General features: G+C 45.4%; 1 protein-coding gene across 1 annotated transcript in view; it reads left to right on the top strand.

Moving 5' to 3' along the window:
- cacna1db (calcium channel, voltage-dependent, L type, alpha 1D subunit, b) overlaps positions 1–19,985 on the top strand; it is a 1,216,201-nt gene that overhangs the window by 689,987 nt on the left and 506,229 nt on the right. The window contains exon 8 of the mRNA XM_072472487.1: positions 15,611–15,714. Coding sequence (XP_072328588.1) covers positions 15,611–15,714 — 104 coding nt within the window. The remainder of the gene's footprint in view (positions 1–15,610; positions 15,715–19,985) is intronic.

Genomic DNA, 19,985 nt, shown 5'->3' with positions numbered 1-19,985 from the left:
ATTTGGCAGGTAGGATCAAGGAAAACCCAAAAGCTTTCTATAGGTATGTCAGGAATAAAAGAATGACTAGGGTAAGAGTAGGGCCAGTCAAGGACAGGGATGGGAAGTTGTGTGTGGAGTCTGAAGAGATAGGCGAGATACTAAATGAATATTTTTCGTCAGTATTCACTCAGGAAAAAGATAATGCTGTGGAGGAGAATGCTGAGACCCAGGCTATTAGAATAGATGGCATTGAGGTACGTAGGGAAGAGGTGTTGGCAATTCTGGACAGGCTGAAAATAGATAAGTCCCCGGGGCCTGATGAGATTTATCCTAGGATTCTCTGGGAAGCCAGGGAAGAGATTGCTGGGCCTTTGGCTTTGATTTTTATGTCATCATTGGCTACAGGAATAGTGCCAGAGGACTGGTCCCTTTGTTCAAAAAGGGGAGTATAGACAACCCTGGCAACTATAGACCGGTGAGCCTCACGTCTGTTGTGGGTAAAGTCTTGGAGGGGATTATAAAAGACAAGATTTATAATCATCTAGATAGGTATAATATGATCAGGGATAGTCAGCATGGCTTTGTGAAGGGTAGGTCATGCCTCACAAACCTTATCGAGTTCTTTGAGAAGGTGACTGAACAGGTAGACGAGGGTAGAGCAGTTGATGTGGTATATATGGATTTTAGTAAAGCGTTTGATAAGGTTCCCCACGGTAGGCTATTGCAGAAAATACGGAGGCTGGGGATTGAGGGTGATTTAGAGATGTGGATCAGAAATTGGCTAGCTGAAAGAAGACAGAGGGTGGTGGTTTATGGGAAATATTCAGAATGGAGTTCAGTTACAAGTGGCGTACCACAAGGATCTGTTCTGGGGCCGTTGCTGTTTGTCATTTTTATCAACGACCTAGAGGAGGGCGCAGAAGGGTGGGTGAGTAAATTTGCAGACGACACTAAAGTTGGTGGTGTTGTCGACAGTGCGGAAGGATGTAGCAGGTTACAGAGGGACATAGATAAGCTGCAGAGCTGGGCTGAGAGGTGGCAAATGGAGTTTAATGTAGAGAAGTGTGAGGTGATTCACTTTGGAAGGAATAACAGGAATGCGGAATATTTGGCTAATGGTAAAGTTCTTGGAAGTGTGGATGAGCAGAGAGATCTCGGTGTCCATGTACATAGATCCCTGAAAGTTGCCACCCAGGTTGATAGGGTTGTGAAGAAGGCCTATGGAGTGTTGGCCTTTATTGGTAGAGGGATTGAGTTCCGGAGTCATGAGGTCATGTTGCAGCTGTACAAAACTCTGATACGGCCGCATTTGGAGTATTGCGTACAGTTCTGGTCACCGCATTATAGGAAGGACGTGGAAGCTTTGGAGCGGGTGCAGAGGAGATTCACCAGGATGTTGCCTGGTATGGAGGGAAAATCTTATGAGGAAAGGCTGATGGACTTGAGGTTGTTTTCGTTAGAGAGAAGAAGGTTAAGAGGAGACTTAATAGAGGCATACAAAATGATCAGGGGGTTAGATAGGGTGGACAGTGAGAGCCTTCTCCCGCGGATGGAAATGGCTAACACGAGGGGGACATAGCTTTAAACTGAGGGGTAATAGATATAGGACAGAGGTCAGAGGTAGGTTCTTTACGCAAAGAGTGGTGAGGCCGTGGAATGCCCTACCTGCAACAGTGGTGAACTCGCCAACATTGAGGGCATTTAAAAGTTTATTGGATAAGCATATGGATGATAATGGCATAGTGTAGGTTAGATGGCTTTTGTTTCGGTGCAACATCGTGGGCCGAAGGGCCTGTACTGCGCTGTTTCGTTCTATGTTCTATGTTCTAAGTCCATTTTTGAGTTCTTTCCTGGCTACCTTGTAACCCCCTAGAGCTATGCCAGATCCTTGATTCCTTAAGCTTCCTTCTTCCTCTTGACTAGAAGCTCCACTTCTCCTGTCATCCAAGGCTCCTTCTCCTTACCATTCCTTCCTTGTCTCAGTGGGACAAACTATCCAGCACTCGCAGCAAGTGTTCCTTAAACAACCCCCACATTACTGCTGTACATTTTTCCTGCACTGAAGGCCAGTTCTTCTGATTTTGATTTGATTTTGATTTTTGATTTGATTTATTGTCACATGTATCGAAGTACAGTGAAAAGCATTTTTCTACGGCCGAGGGAATGTACACAGTACGTACATAGTAGACAAAAAATAATCAACAGAGAACATTGACAAATGGTACATCGACAAACAGTGACTGGTTACAGTGCGGAACAAGGCACCAAATAAAGCAAATACATGAGCAAGAGCGGCATAGGGCTTCGTGAATATTGTTTTTACAGGGAACAGATCAGTCCGGGGGGGGGGGGGGGGGTCGTTGAGGAGTCTTGTAGCTGTGGGGAAGAAGCTGTTCTTATGTCTGAATGTACGGGTCTTCAGACTTCTGTACCTTCTGCCTGATGGAAGGGTCTGGAAGAAGGCAATGACTGGGTGGGAGGGGTCTCTGATAATGCTGTCTGCCTTCCTGAGGCAGCAGGAGGTGTATACAGAATAAATGTGGGGGTGGCAAGCTGTGTGATGCGTTGGGCTGAGTTCACCACACTCTGCAGTTTCTTGCGATCTTGGACCATACCAGTTGCCATACCAGGCTGTGATGCAGCCGGATAGGATGCTCTCTGTCGCACACCTGTAGAAGTTTGTGAGAATCGATGCAGACATGCCAAATTTCTTTAGCTGCTGTAGGAAGTAGAGACGTTGTTGGGCTTTCTTGACTGTTGCATCAACATGAGTGGACCAGGACAGATTGTTGGTGATGGTGACCCCCAGGAATTTAAAGCTATCGACCATCTCCACTTTGGAGCCATTGATGCAGACGAGAGTGTGTGTTGTGCTACGCTTCCTGAAGTCGATGATCAGTTCCTTGGTCTTTCCGACATTTAGAGAGAGGTTATATTCGGTACACTATGCAACCAAGTGATTTATCTCCCTCCTGTAGTCTGATTTGTCGTTGTTTGAGATACGGCCCACCACAGTCATATCATCCGTAAACATATAGATTGAGTTGGAGTTAAATCTTGCCACACAGTCGTGTGTGTATAGGGAGTACAGTAGAGGACTGAGCACACATCCTTACGGGGCCCTGGTGTTGAGGACTATTGTGGAGAAGGTACTGTTGCCTATCCTGACAGATTGCGGTCTGTTGGTGAGGAAGTCGAGGATCCAGCTGCACAGGGAGGGGTCAAGTCCAAGATTGCAGAGTTTGGTTATTAGTCTTGTCGGGATAATGGTGTTGAAGGCGGAGCTGTAGTCTATGAACAGCAGTCTTACATAGATGTCCTTGTTGAGGTATTCGAGTGTTGATTGTAGACCCAGGGAGATAGCATCTGCTGTGGACCAGTTGCGGTGATAGGCAAACCGCAGTGGATCGAGACTGTCTGGGAGGCTGGCAGATGTTGAGCTGGGAAGGCTCCTAGATGCAGTGGAGACCAGGAGGGATGTCCTATTCCCCAATGGATCCGTAGAGTTGGCCACAAGGCAGTCGGTGCTGCCTGGGATGAGGTGGCAGTAGCTATCAGCTCTGCTGGCCATACTTCCTGAGCTAACAGCTGCCGCTACCTCATCCCAGGCAGCACTGACTGCCTTGTGGCTGACTCTTTGGGTCCTTCGGGGGAACAGGACATCCCTCCTAGTCTCCACTGCATATCGGAGCCTCCCTAGCTCAACATCTCCGAATCTTGGGGCCGATCCCCTGGTCGCCATTGTTGCGAGCTGGCTGGGGTTGGCAGCTTAAGTGCTTCTCAACCTTGTTAGCGGGGGGGGGGTGGGCTGGCGAGCGTGGTTCTGGCGAATCAGCTGCCGAGCCTATATTTGCGACAAGAAGCCCTTGAAGCCTCGTTAAGTGGACCAATTAACGTTGAATTGCGTTGCCAGCCTCGCTGGGCCGAGAGCCGGGAAGCCCGCGACAATTCCCGCTCGCTACCACACTTAGATATCTTTCCGGAGAATTGCGCTCATTGTGTCTAATTCTGAGTGCAATATTTCAGGAAAAATAGAAAAATACCAAAAGCTTTAGAGAGGGTGCAGAAACGAACAGTCCCAGGGACAAGGGATTTCCATTATGAACATACGAATTTGGAGCAGGAGAAGGCTAACTCGCCCTTTCGAGCCTGCCACACTATTTAATAAGATCATGCCTGATCGGATTGTGACTCAGTTCCAAATTCCTGCCTATCCTTAAACTTTTGACTTGTTTGTTAGACAAGAATTTTTTACCTTTCCTTTAAAAAATATTTAATGCCTCCACTGTTGTCTTGGGAAGAGAGTTCCAAAGATTCACAACCCTCAAAGGGAATAAAAATTCTCCTCAACTTTATCTGAAATGGGTGACCCAGTATCATTACCCGTGCCTCCTGGTTCTAGTCTCTCCCACAAGGAGAAGCATCCTTTCAGCATCCACCCTGTCAAGTCCCCTCAGGATCTTATATGTTTCAATAAGACCACTTCCCATTCTTCTAAACTCCAATCGATACAATGGATACAACCTGTTACCCTTTCTTCTTAAGATAAAGTGCATATCCAAGGTATCAATCAAGTGGACCTTCTCTGCACTGTTTCTAATGCATCTATGTATCCTTTCTTAAATCAGAAGATTAAAACTGTACACAATACTCCAGATGTGGTTTCACCAATACCCTGTACAAATGTAGCAGAATACCCCGACTTTTGAATTTCATTCTCCTTGCACTAAATAACAATATTTAATTTGCCTTCCTAATCACTTGCTGTATCTGCATATCAACTATTTGTGATTCATGTACAGGTTTGGCACCCATGCTACCTGCCATGCACCAGCGGGAACATGTAAATCAATGTTAAGCAACCCGAGTCCCCCCCCCCCCCCCCGCCCTCAACCACCCTCTCTCCCACCCGTGATGGTCCTTGTCGGGTATTCCACCGGGCTTTGGTGTGAGGTTGGCCAAGTGCCACCCTGTCATTGGGGTGTCCGGGATGTCAAGGGGTCAGGGTACTGATTAAGTGCCCCTCTGCCGCTGTTAGACTGCAATGGAGAGGGCCCCCCAAGGGTCATAGAGGTTGGGCGTCTTCCCCCCCCCCCCCACTTCGAGCACCCCCATCAGACCTCCCCATCAGTCCCTTCCATCAGACGCCCTCCCCTATCAGAGACCCCATCAGATCCCACCCATTAGTCACTCCTGCCTGAAAGCTGAAGAGCAGTCTGGGCAGTACAGTGAAAAATCATTGCAGAAACACTTTTCCTTTCCTAATATTTGCTGACTTAGACAAAAACCTTGAAAGCAAAATCTGTTACAGGTATCAGAGGCTTCTGAAAGGACTTCAAAGCACAAGACAGCCTTTAAAATGCAAATCTTTCCCTCAGTTTCATACAGCAATACATTTCATTAGCCAGTGATTGACAGTTTTACTGGCCCAGACACAGGTGCTTGGTTTTTATTTAGTTATCTTTCCCTTCATGCTGGAATGCATTACCCTGCTCTGATGCCAACCAGAAAGTTTATAAACACACTCACCATGATTGACAGATGCTCATCAAATCAAAAGCAGCTAAGTGTTTTTTACTGTGAAAAAGAGGAAGTGAAACCACTTAGCTGATGAAGGTGACTGATGGGGGGTGGCTTGGAGGCTAGTGGTGGTAGGGGTTGGGTCACCCTTATGCATGATGGTGGGTGAGGATGCCCCTCCCTGTCATGGTGGGGGGGGGGCAGGATTAACGTTGTCGGGTAGAGGGGGACCTGCCACCAGTCTTTGGGAGTGGTAGACCTCTGGATTGGACTACCCGCTCAAAGTGGTGGCCCGTAGCCGGGATTCTGCCGGAATCCAATGAGCTCTCCCCCATGCATATATTTATATATTTACATGGTTTTGGAGTGAGACTCACACTTGGGCCCTGCTTCCAGCGCCAGTAGAGACCAGGCCTGATTCTCCACTTAGACTCCAGAGCTTGGAATCCCAGCCCTCATTTCCCAAATGTTTACCCATTCACTTAACCTTTGCAACTCCTTATGTTCTCTTCACATCTTGGCTGGTTTAGCACACTAAGCTAAATCACTGGCTTTTAAAGCAGACTGAGGCAGACCAGCAGCACGGTTCAATTCCTGTACCAGCCTCCCCGAACAGGCGCCGGAATATGGCGACTAGGGGCTTTTCACAGTAACTTCATTGAAGCCTACTTGTGACAATAAGCGATTTTCATTTCATTTCATTCACTTGCTTACCTATCTTTGTGTCATCAGCAAATTTTGCAGCCATACATGTGGCATCTTTGTCCAAATCAATATAAATTGTAATTAGTTGAGGTCTCAGCACTGATTTCTGCGGCACTTCACTTGTCAAATCTTGCCAACCCGAAAATGACTCATTTATGTTGACTCTGTTTCCTGTTTGCTAAGCAACCCTCTGTCATAGAGCCATAGAGGTCTACAGCACAGAAAAGGCTTTTTGGCACATCGGATCTGCGCCGGTCAAAAACAACCACCATTTTCCAGCACTTGGCCCATAGCCTTGTAAGCTTTGGCATCGCAAATGCACATCTGAATACTTCTTGAATGTGCCTCAACCACCCTTTCAGGCAGCAAGTTCCAGACTCCCACCACAGTCTGGGTGAAAAAGTTTTTCCTTACATCGCCTCTAAACTTCTTGCCCTTTACCTTAAATCATTAATCCCTCTACCAAGGGGGAAAGTTTTTTTGTCCATGTCTGTATGTTATTGCCAATGCTATAAGTTCTTATTTTGCGTAGTAACCTTTGTTGTGACACCTTGTCAAATGCCTTCTGGAAATCTAAATATGGTACATCCCCTTTATCCAGTAGGGGAACATTTTGGGAGTAGTGACCACAATTCTGTACGTTTTAGGGTACTTTTGGACAGGGATAAGGGTAACCCTCACGTTAAGGTGCTAAACTGGGGAAAGGCAAATTACGATAACATTAGACAGGAATTGAAGAATTTGGATTGGGCGCAGCTGTTGGATAGTAAATCAACATCGGACATGTGAGCCTTTGACCAGGTGGAGTGCTAGTACCTGTGGGAAACGCTGGGGAGGTTCTGGTTTGGTGAGGGCTTTCTTGGCTGGGTGAAATTGCTGTACCAGGCGCCTGCAGCAAGTGTATGTACAAACCAGCTGAGGTCGGGGTACTTCGAGCTTCACCGGGGAACGAGGCAGGGGTGTCCCCTCTCCCCGTTACTATTTGCCCTAGCTGTAGAACCGCTAGCTATGGCGCTGAGAGCCTCGACAAACTGGCAGGGACTGGTTCGGGCGGGGGGGGGGGGGGGAGAACATCGGGTTGCGCTATACGCGGATGATTTGCTCCTGTACATTTCGGACCCTGTGGAGGGGATGAGGGAGGTTCTGCGGATCCTGAGGGATTTTGGTAGTTTTTCAGGGTAAAAATTGAACATGGGAAAGAGCGAGTTGTTTGTGATCCAGGCCAAGGGGCAGGAGGAGAGACTGAAAGAGCTGCCGCTCAAGATGGTAGAGAAACGTTTTCATTACCTGGGTATACAGGTGACCAGGAAATGGGATGCCCTGCACAGGCTCAACCTAACCCGGTTGGTGGAGCAAATGGAAGTGGACTTTAAAAGGTGGGACATGCTCCCGCTGTCACTGGGAGGGAGGGTGCAGACTGTGAAAATGACTGTCCTCCCCAGACTTTTGTTTGTCTTTCAGTGCCTCCCCATCTTCATCCCTAAGGCCTTTTTTAAGTGAGTAGGATCATTTTGGGCTTTGTGTGGGCGAATAAGACCCCGCGAGTAAGGAGATCGCTGTTGGAGCGCAGTTGTGGGGGGGGTGGGTTGGCGCTGCCGAACCTTCGCAACTACTACTGGGCGGCCAATATAGCTATGATTAGGAAGTGGGGGGGGGGGGGGCGTGGGAGCAGCTGGATGTTAAGTAATGGGTTAAGAGACATTGCAATTAGTTGTCTCATTTATGTTAAGTATCCATTAATTGACACTAATATGTAAAGGGGCTTCAGGTGGCCTCTGTCAGGTGGTGTGTTGTTAAGAGTTTTGTGCAGAGGCTGTGGAAGTGAAATAAATGGTGTTTGGTGAAAAGGAACAAGAACTTTAGACTTCATTTCACAGCAACTAAAACGTCTAACACTGGAGGCAGCGTCATGTAAAGGTACTGGTCTGGGAGCTTTGATAATGGCTCCTTTGCCGTTCTCGCCGACCTGTTACTCCACAAGTCCGGTGGTGGTGGCGACACTGTGGATCTGCGGACAGTGGAGGAGGTACAAGAAGGTGGAGGGTGCGTCGGTCTGGACCCTGATATGTAACAGCCACAGGTTTGTCCCGGGTAGGATGGATGGTGGTTTCCAGAGCTGGAGAAGGGCAGGCATCAGAAGGATGGGAGATCTGTTCACAGACGGAAGCTTTCCCAGTTTGAAGGCACGAGAGGACAAATCTAATCTGCCGCCAGGAAACGCCTTTAAATATCTGCAAGTACGAGCCTTCCTGAAAAAACAGGTAGTGGCTTTTCCGACGCTGCCGCCACTGAGGATACAGGACAGGGTGGTCTCCGGCACCTGGGTGGGGGAGGGGAAGGTGTCGGATATCTACCAGGAACTACAGGAGGTGGAGGAAACCCTGGTGGAGGAGCTCAAGGGCAAGTGGGAGGAGGAGCTAGGTGAGGAAGTGGGTCTGTGGGCAGAGGTCCTGGGCAGGGTTAATTCCTCTTCATCATGTGCCAGGCTCAGTCTAATTCAATTTAAGGTGGTCCAACGGGCACACATGACGGCAGCGAGAATGAGCAAGTTTTTTGGGGTAGAAGACAGTTCTATGAGGTGCAAGGGCAGCCCTGCAAACCATGTCCACATGTTTTGGGCATGCCCGGAGCTTAGAGAGTTCTGGCAAGGGTTCGTGAGGGCAATGTCCAAGGTGCTTAACGCATGGGTGGTGGTGAGTCCAGAGATAGCGATCTTTGGAGTGTCAGAAGAACCGGGAGTTCAGGGGGCGAAAGAGGCCGACTTCTTGCCCTTTGCCTCCCGAGTAGCCCAGAGACGGATTTTATTAATGTGGAGGAACTCGAAGCCCCCGAGTGTAGAGACTTGGCTTAACGACATGGCTGGGTTTCTCAGCCTCGAAAAAATAAAGTTTGCCTTAAGTGGGTCTACGCTTGGGTTCTCTCTGAGGTGGCAGCCGTTCGTCGACTTTCTCGGGGAAAATTTAAATGTCAGCAGCAGCAATCTGTGGGGGGGTGGTGGGTGGGGGGTGAGTGCTTCATTGGGATGGGGAAGACTGAGTCATGTGGGGTAATGTCTATTTAATCGTTATTGTATATTCTCCTTTTAATGTTCACACTAGTTTGTTTTGTTATTATTGTTACAACTGGTTTATTATGGAAAATTCTGCAAAACCTGAATAAAAATACTTTTTAAAAAAAGACATCGGACATGTGGAAGTCTTTCAAGCGACAGTTGATTAGGATTCAGGAAAGTCATGTTCCTGAGAGAACAAAGGATAAGTATGAGAAGTATAGGGAGCCTTGGATAACGAGGGATATTGTGAACCTCATCAGAAAGAAAAAGGAGGCATTTTTACGGTCTAGAATTATGGGCAACACGGTAGCATTGTGGATAGCACCATTGCTTCACAGCTCCAGAGTCCCAGGTACGATTCCGGCTTTGGTCACTGTCTGTGCGGAGTCTGCACATCCTCCCCGTGTGTGCGTGGGTTTCCTCCGGGTGCTCTGATTTCCTCCCACAGTCCAAAGATGTGCAGGTTAGGTGGATTATCATAGAATTTACAGTGCAGAAGGAGGCCATTCGGCCCATTGAGTCTGCACCGGCTCTTGGAAAGAGCACCCTACCCAAGGTCAACACCTCCATCCTATCCCCATAACCCAGCAACCCCAGCCAACACCAAGGGCAATTTTGGACACTAAGGTCAATTTATCATGTCCAAGCCACATACCCTGCACATCTTTGGACTGTGGGAGGAAACCGGAGCACCCGGAGGAAACCCACGCACACACGGGGAGGATGTGCAGACTCCGCACAGACAGTGACCCAAGCCGGAATCGAACCTGGGACCCTGGAGCTGTGAAGCAATTGTGCTATCCACAATGCTACCGTGCTGCCCTCTTGGTCATGATAAATTGCCCTTAGTGTCCAAAATTGCCCTTAGTGTTGGGTGGGGTTACTGGGTTATGGGGATAGGTTGGAGGTGTTGACCTTGGGTAGGGTGCTCTTTCCAAGAGCCGGTGCAGACTCGATGGGCTGAATGGCCTCCTTCTGCACTGTAAATGCTATGATTTACTCTATGATTTAGAATGGTGGGGACAGTCAAAACCCTTGAGGAGTATAAAGAAAGTAGGAAGGTATTGAAGCAGGACATTAGGAGGGGTCATGAAAAGTCCTTGGCAAGTAGGATTAATGTGAATCCCAAAGCTTTTTATTCATATGTAAAAAGCAAGAGGATGCCAGGGAAAGGATTGGACCACTTAAGGACAGTGGGGGGAATCTCTGTGTTGAGCCAGAGGAAATGGGTGAGGTACTAAATGAGTACTTTGCATCAGTGTTCACCAAAGAAAGCGACTTTGTGGAAGATGATTCTTGGGTAGGGTGTGTGGACAGTCTCGATCATGTTAACATAGAAAAGGAGGAGGTATTGGGTCTTTTAAAAGATATTAAGGTCGATAAGTCTCCTGGGCCGGATGGGATTTACACCAGAATACTGAGGGAAGCAAGGGAGGAAACTGCTGGGGCCTTTCTCATTGGCTACAGGTGAGATCCCAGAGGACTGCAGAATAGTTAATGTGATACCGCTGTTTAAGAAAGGTAGCAGGGATAATCCAGGAAACTATAGGCCGGTGAGCCTCACATCGTGAGTAGGTAAATTATTGGAGAGAATTCTCAGGGACAGGATTTATACCAATTGGAAACAAATGGACTCATAAGCGATAGACAGCATGGTTTTCTGAAGGGGAGATCGTGCCTCACTAACTTGATCGAGTTTTTTGAGGAGGTGACAAACATGATTGATGAGGGGAGGCCGGTGGATATTGTTTACATGGACTTCAGTAAAGCCTTTGACAAGATACCTCATGGCAGATTGGTACAAAAGGTAAAGTCACACGGGATCAGAGGTGAGGTGGTAAGATGGATACAGAACTGGCTCGGTCACAGAAGGCAAAGGGTAGCAGTAGAAGGGTGTTTTTCTGCTCGGACACCTTTTTCTTCACCTCCTGGATCACATGTCTGTGGATTTCTTGATTCTGCACCACCTGATCAATTGAAGCCATGATCGAGTCCAGCGTGTCCTCCTTAAGCTTGGTGAAACATTCTTCAAAAAACTTCACCAGCTGCTCCGTCAACCACTGTGCCATCTCCCCGCGGCCCTGCTTCTCCGACATGTGTTCCCGCATTGCCAGCTCTGCTCGTGTCTTTCTTGTGAAACTTTGTCTTTCACGCGGCCACTTCTGGTCCAATTCTCCTTGCACAGGAGGGGGACTTCTCCTCACCATCTCACTCTCCACCGATTCATCCAATAAAATCCGGAAACAAACAGGAGAAAAAGGTCCAAACGTCTGTCACAGGCGGGAGCTATCAAATGTGCGACCTACTCCTCCATGGCCGCCACCGGAAGTCGAAGGGTGTTTTTCTGAATGGAAGGTTGTTACTAGTGGTGTTCCACAGGGATCTGCGCTTGGGTCACTGTTGTTTGTAGTGTACATAAACGATTTGGAGGAAAATGTAGCCGGTCTGATTAGTAAGTTCACAGATGACACCAAGGTTGGTGGAGTGGCAGATCATGTTGAGGATTGTCAGAAGATACAGCAGGACATAGATAGGTTGGAGACTTGGGCATAGAAATGGCAAATGGAATGTAATCCGGGCAAATGTGAGGTAATGCATTTTGGTAGATCTAACGGAGAGGGGAAATATTTTGTGAATGGCAAAACTCTTAGGAATATAGAAAGTCTGAGAGATCTTTGAAGGTGGCAACACAAATAGACAAGGTAGTCAAAAAAGCATACGGAATGCTTGCCTTCATTGGACGGGGCTTCGAGTATAAAAACTGGCAAGTCATGCTGCAGTTGTATAGAACCTTCGTCAGGCCGCACTTGGAATATTGTGCACAATTCTGGCCGCCACACTACCAGAAGGATATGGAGGCTTTGGAGAGGGTACAGAGAAGGTTTACCAGGATGTTGCCTAGTCTGGAGGGTGTTAGCTATGTGGAGGAGCTGAATAGGCTTGGACTGTTTCATTAGAAAGACCGAGGTTGAGGGGTGACCTGATAGAGGTCTATAAGATTATGAGAGGCATGGATAGAGTGGATGGGCAGGCACTCTTTCCCAGGGTGGAGGGGTCAGTCACCAGGGATCATAGGTTTAAGTTCCGAGGGGCAAAGTTTAGAGGAGATGTGTGAGGCATGTTTTTTACGCAGAGGGTGGTAAGTGCCTGGAACACGTTGCCAGGGGAGGTTGTGGAAGCAGATACATTAACGGCGTTCAAAAGACATCTTGATAAACACATGGATAGGATGGGTATAGAGGGATATGGCACAAGGAAGTGCTAAGGGTTTTGGCAAAGGTTGGTATCATGACTGATACAGGGTTGCAGGGCTGAAGGGCCTGTTCCTGTGCTATATTGTTCTTTGTTCTTTGTCTGTACCATGGTGCCAGACCCATCAACCATGGTTCTTTTTGAATAGGCCAGGCACTGATTTCCTCTGCTATGTCCCTCTGTGCCAGGTACATGCTGTCGAGACCCTCAGCTATGGTCCTCTGTGAATGGGCCAAGTTCTGAAGTGCCTCAGAAATGTCTATCTATATCTGGGACATGTCCCTCCGTGACTGGGCCATGTGTCGAGGCCATCAGCCAGGGTCTTCAGAGAGTGAGTCACGCCTTGGAGTTCGCCAGTCATGGCTCGGAGGTCGTACCCCAAGTTTTCCACTGCAGACATCACCCTTGCTGTGTTGGCCTTGGTGCCATGCAATTCTGGTACAATCTCCTGCGGCTGCAGGCTTTGGGACGCCTCCAATCAGCCTGACAGTTGCTGGAATGTAGCTGACACACCCTTCTGAATTTACGGCTCTGCCTTTGCACCTCCAGCATCTCAGGGAGATTAATTTCCAGAGGCTTGGCATCTGATTGGGGGGCCAGCTGTGTCCTGGGATCCCACAAACCTCCGATTGCCCACTCTCTTGGAAGTTCCTGCGTCCACATGATGTGCAGCAGCAGATGTGTTCTCCAGATCTGCTAATCTTGCCCACTGTGGTGTGTGTCTCTGCGATGGTGGATGGTGTGGTTAAAACTGTGACGCATTGTCGGTGTCCTCCAAGGTGTGCTCTTGGGTTGCGGGGGTGGGTGAGGAGACCAGATGACCCAGCCTCATCTGATGGAGATGCTGCAACACAAGGGACTTGAGTTCAGTGAACGGGAAGGACAAGGGTCTGGGAAATAAACAACTCATTTGGGATAGGTCATCTGGATGAAGGTGCAGTGGATTCTCACTTCTCTGGCACAGACCAACTTCGCTGTCAGTCGCTGCTCGCTCTGCGCCCTCTCCCACAATTTCCTCGTAGGGGGTGAGGACTCGCAACACAGGCATTCCCCTGCCCATTGTCTCCCTCTCCCTTTTTTTATGGGCTATCTTCTCCTGCAGGGACAAAAAGAGGACTTACTGCAGCTGCCACTGCATTCCAGGCAGGGTTAGTTACATTGCTTAGGGTTCTCCTACCCACACAGGGGTACAGAGTGCCCCACCTCTCCTCCAAAAGCCTGTTCAGGTCCCCCTCCAGAAAGCGAGCAGCAGGTTTCTGCGATGCCATTCTCCTGGCTTGACTGTGTGAGTGAGCGCAGAGGGACCGTTTATATGCAGTTCCACTTTGTGAGCAGTAAACAGCTGAGCCCCTAGTTGGGCACATCAGATGCCTGTGGATGGATAGTGATCTGGATCGAGCCGATTCACCTGGTGGAAATTGCACCATGATTTTTGGGGAAATTGCATCCAATATCTTTTCATATAAAATCTAAAATTATATCAATTTTTGTTTTGCAGCATTTTATGCTCTGTGAATTTGTATTCCCTTATCCCTCTTCTCTTCCTCTCTTCCACAGCAGCACAACTGTTATTTTTTCAACCAAACTGAATAACCTAATACTCAGTTACCTCACTTTCCCTTTTCCCCAAACTAACAGCGTTTCTATGCAGTTTCCTTTAGCCTTGTAAACATTAATCATCCGTCCTTTTCTGTTATTATCTGCCAACTTTAACACCACTCCTCTTGGCCTAATTAAATCATTGATATGCACACTGAATAGAATTACCCTCAGACCACCACACTCTCCTTCAAGCCTCAAGCACAGTGTCAATCATAGATTCAATGACGGTGACAGAGAGCAAAAGATGAATGCCATCAGCTTCCATATGTGAGCTGACTCCATATGCTTAGATAAAGTTGCTAATGGACTGCTGGATATGGATAATTAAATAACCTTCTCTCGGAAGTGCAAGTATGAACAGCGGTCAAGATTGTGATTCAAGGGGCGGCCGTGGCACAGTGGTTAGCATTGCTGCCTGCTGCGTTGAGGACCCAGGTTCAATTCCCGGCCCTGGGTCACTGGCCGTGTGGAGTTTGCACATTCTCCACGTGTCTGCGTGGGTTTCACCCCGACAACCCAAAGATGTGCAGGTTAGGTGGATTGGCCAAGCTAAATTGCCCCCTTAATTGGAAAAGAAATAATTGGGTACTCTAAATTTATTTATTTTTTAAAAAAGATTGTGATTCAAATACGAGTCTCCTATTTCAGAATCCAGAGGTTCACTATCTTAATAAAAGCAAGTTACTGCGGATGCTGGAATCTGAAACGAAATGGAAAATGCTGGAAAATCTCAGCAGGTCTGGCAGCATCTTTAGGAAGAGAAAAGAGCTAACGTTTCGGGGCCGATGACTCTTTGTCAAAGCTAACAGACAGAGAAAGTGGGAAATATTTATATTGTGGAGGGAGAATGAAAGATGAGTCATAGCCACAGAAACCCAGGGAAACTGGGTACTAATGGCCACAGAAACCTAGGGGAAAGAGTGCTAATGGCAGTCCCCACAGAGAACAAAAGATGTGAAAGGCCAAACAGCAGAGAAACTAACATCAGAGGGTGAACTGTAGATATGGGGGGGAGGGGAAGAGGGAAGCAACAAGAAGAAAGGGTAAGGAAAGGTGATAAGATGGGGGTGGGGTGGGGTTTAATATATATTAAGAAAGACAAGAAAGAAAGAAATGGTAAAAGACAGTTGAAATGAAATGGGATGAAAACAAATCTTATTCTATCTTAGTCTATCACTATCTTACTGTCTTATTCACTATCTTATTTACTGGTCTGACGTCTATGGAATTTCTAAATTATCCAAAGTCATACGCATCTGTGTGCTTTGTATTTTGAAATACAATTAGTATGTACCTGTTTCTGCATTGTCAGGTTAACTTCGATGTGCAATTTTTAAGTCATAAAAACATTTTGATTATAAATATTTATTTTAGTAATAAATAAATGGTTCAGTTACCTATACAAGGAGATCCACTTTGTTTTAAATATTAACCTTTCAGCTAATTTAACAAACCACTTTTGTGGCTGTGACACATTACTTACTGTCATCTTTACAGATGAATGATGCCATGGGATATGAATTACCTTGGGTCTATTTTGTCAGTCTCGTCATCTTTGGATCTTTTTTCGTTCTTAATCTTGTACTTGGTGTATTGAGCGGGTAAGCTTCCACTTCATTTTGTCTGGAATGCAAAGTCCAAAATCCAGTTATCATTTTGACTTTGGGAAAAGACATAAAAATTATCAATTCATTTCTGCACATGAAAGAACGATGTGTTAGTGATGATTTTTATTAAACATGCAATCTTTCCTAATTATAATTTGACATTGTAATCAGCCCAAAATGTGGCGAAAATTACAATAATCTTTTTGACTTATAACCAATACCCAAGGAACAAAGTGACTGGCTGAAGGACTTTGCTATTTTTTAAGTTGCATTAAACCATAATAGGCATTCTCCATTTTTCAGGTGAATGACGGAGTTGGATTAGAATGGCCATGGATTTATTTTGTTAGCCTAATCATCCTAGGCTCATTTTTTGTACTTAACCTCGTTCTTGGTGTACTTAGTGGGTAAGATGTTGAGTTATATGTACCTGCCTCTGCTCCATTAGAGGTGCTGTTGTTTAAACAAATGCTTTTTGCATGCATGTTGAGATATTGTGCATCAGTATTGTTTGTAGGTTGCTTTTTAATGGGTGAGCATGCATGGTACAGTGAATTGAGAGCAAACTGTGACACTTAATTTCCTCTGAGGTAACAAGTTGCTGTCACTTGTTATGAAATAATGCATCTGGAACAGTTAACTGCATGTGATTTTGAACTGTTAAGACATTTATCTTTCATTTAAAATACAATATTTCCTCTTTCCTGGAATTTCTAATGTGTGTGGTTGGTTGTTTTTTCTTGGGCCTAACCTTGGATTACTATGTTTTTGTGTTACATGAGTGAATATGATATAGCTCTTCAACTCCTTCTGGGAAGAATTAATTCTTTAAGTTCAGTTTGCTACTTGGTTTAATTGTCTGATGTTCAGTGCTTTTTTTATAATTGATTTATATGCTTGTGGGGTATTTTCAGTTCATGAAGTAAGTTTTTATGAATGCTAGAATAACTGCATTATAATAGCATATTGGCTATTGGGGAATACATGTTATTAGATGTACTAAGTTAAGTTGAGTGGACTACAAGCAGTTCATGTGGGCAGACCTATGCATTGTAAGAAAGAGGAAAGAATTTATTTGTGTGTTATGCATAACACAGTCATAATCTGTTTCTTTAAAACATTTTAATCTCTACTAGACATAGTGCAGAGTAAATCTTCCTCCAGTATAGCTTTATTTTAAAATGTGAGTTTATAAATGTGGTGAATGTATAATTACTGATAATTCACCAGTGCACTGTGTTATGTTATTAACCCTGTGGGCTCTACCTATGGACCATTGTGTGGCTTCACCCACAGGGGATATGTTGGGGCATGTACGGGCTCCGTCCATGGCTCCACCCCCTTTACAGGAAGTATAAGAGCTGCCGACCTGCGGGGCCGCCTTCAGTGTTGTACCGGTCACAGGCAGGCTCAGTTCTAAGCTGATTAAAACCACGGTTTACTTCTCCACGAGTCTTCGAGTGAATTGATGGTCGCATCAATAAATAAATTTATTAATAGGGCATGGCCGTTTAACGGTAATTCCCCACCATGTGCATGTCACCAGAAGGAGATAAACAGAAGCATAATGCTTTCCAACAGAGAGGGGTTAAATAAATAAAACTAAATTTAAGTCACCTTATGATGTTTTTCATGCTCCCATCAGCATCTGCCTTAAAGCTTACATAGATAGACATCACAAATACAGACTCATCTGCTTAGTTAGGATATGGGGCATGCACTTGAGTACCTAACTAAATGAGACAAAAAATATGAGATAACTGAAAAGAAATAAAAACAAATTTGATAATAAATAATATTTTTGTCATTATTTTAGGACAATTTTCTCCCTTATATTTTATGTTGTGACCCTTCTGTCCTGAGAACGCTGGTGATTTGTTCCTATATTTATTGTTGGTCAGAAGAGTATTGTCTTCCACTTCACATCTTCCAATAATGCAACAATTGATACCAAGAACTAGCCATTCAAGAGTCACGGTCCAATCCTATTTCTGGCCCCTGTGAAGAAGGGCACTAGAAGGCCAATGTATTGTGTTGCTGTTCCAACTTCTTTATAGTGAGCTGTTAACTATTGGAAGAATTACATAAGAGGAGTTTAACAAACTATTTGAATTTGCAATCAACAAGCTTATTTTGAGCAAGAATAGTGTGTTGCTATTAAGCCAACCAATGCACTGTAGAAAATGTAAACTGATGATTGAATGCTTAATGTTTAATGTACTGTTTATTGTAGCAGTTTATATTTGGATGTATCTTGGATCAGAATGAGAGCTTTCGCACTGTGGGGTTGGATTTTCCTCCCCCTCCACAGTGTGTTCTGCAGCGGCAGAGGGTGGCTCGCCAGTGGAAGTTGTGAACGCATCCCTCACCGCCTCGGAACCCGTGGCGGGGGTGCACCGTCGGCAGAAAGCTATTGCAAGCTATGCACATATTCAACTCAGGCTTGTATTATTTAATTTTAGTATTAGGTGCAGCTATTCTAAATATGTTTTTAAGTATGCAATAAGATGCTTAGCATATCTTAGTGATACTGTTTTGAGTTTAATGTATTGTGCATATATATATATAAATATGATGTGAAATTTAATTAATCACAGATAAAGACAAAAATAACACCTAATTCCATGATTTTTTACAGTGATCCTTTTTATTTCTGAATACAGCAGAACATTTTCTAATATTATTTTAGTTGAAAGTAGGATTACTTACTTCAGCAACATAATACTTATCTCTCTGCTCTGTGCAGAACCAAACCTATGGTCAAATTCTATATTTCCCTACCCCACTGCACATCGCAATCTGACAGATAATGGTAATGGTTTATACAAGTGCTTGCTTAATATTAGTATGCAGGAATGAATGCAAGAGGTACATATCGAGTTAGGTACACTATTGGTCTGAGGTTTGCAGTTGTAATGGCAGTGAAGCTTAGTGTTTGTTGTCATTACAACTGTGAAACTGACAACAACTTCTACAAATTATGAAAATAAATGAAAAAGTTAGTTAAAAAAAATTCTCCAATGCCAATTCACTCCTTGAAGAAATGAGACGGCACAGTTTAAATTGTTCATTTTTGGATCAGAGCTTGATGGGCAGTCATTGACAATTATCACATTGTTAAGAAGTATGTGGCTCTTAATTACTGGGTATTAATCACTTGTCTTAATTTTCTGAGGCAAATTTAATGAGCAATTAACATGAAAATGCAGCAAGTTCGATAACGTAACGGGGAAGCTAATGGTGAAATGCTGTTAGTGCAGTGCAAATGGTGGAACAGCAGAAATCAACCAGCAAGTTCTGGAAATTCACAAATTCTCCAGCCATTGGGATTTTTTGTCCCTGCTGGCAGTGCACCGCTGCCCACTGGTTTCCCAGTGGCGTGGGGTGGCTTCAATGGGAAATCCCATTGACAAGCGGCAGGAAACATACATAGAAAATAGAAGCAGAAGGAGGCCATTCGGCCCTTCAAGCCTGCTCCGCAATTCATTTTGATCATGACTGATCATCAAGTTCAAAACCCTGACCCCTCCTTCCCCCATATCCCTTGATCCTTTTAGCCCCAAGAGTTATATCTAATTCCTTTGTGAAATTACACAACGTTTTTTGCATCAACTACTTTCTGTGGTAGTGAATTCCACAGATTCACCACTCTCTGGGAGAAGAAATATCTCTTTGCATGAAGAAATTTCTCCTCACCTCATTCCTGTAAGGTTTACCCTTTATCCTCAATCTATGACCCCTAATTCTGGATTCCCCCACCATGGGGAACATTCTTTCTAAATCTACCCTGTCTAATCCTGTTAGACTTTTAGAAGTTTCTATGAGATGCCCCCTCACTCTTCTAAACTCCAATGAATATAATCCTAACCGATTTAGACTCTCCTCGTATGACAGTCCAGCCATTCCAGGAATCAGTCTGGTAAATCTCCGCTATTCCTGTACTTAAATCCTCTTGCAATGAAGGCCGGCAAACCATTTGCTCCTTTACTGCCTGCTGTACCTGTGTGCTTACTTTCAGCAACTGATGCACAAGGACACCAAGATCTCGCTGAGTATCTACCTCTCTAAATTTACACCCATTCAAATAATAATCTGCCTTCCTATTTTTGCTACCAACGTGGATAACCTCACATTTATCCATATTATACTGCATCTGTCATGTATATGCCCACTCACTCAGCCTGTCAAAATCCCGCTGAAGCATCTCTGCACCGTCCTCACAATTCACCCTCCCAGCCAATTTTGTATCATCTGCAAATTTGAAA

This window comes from Scyliorhinus torazame, chromosome 13 (assembly GCF_047496885.1).
Source record: "Scyliorhinus torazame isolate Kashiwa2021f chromosome 13, sScyTor2.1, whole genome shotgun sequence".
Taxonomy (NCBI): Eukaryota; Metazoa; Chordata; class Chondrichthyes; order Carcharhiniformes; family Scyliorhinidae; genus Scyliorhinus; species Scyliorhinus torazame.
Note: the sequence above shows the minus strand (reverse complement) of the source record. Positions and strands in the feature narration are given on the sequence as shown.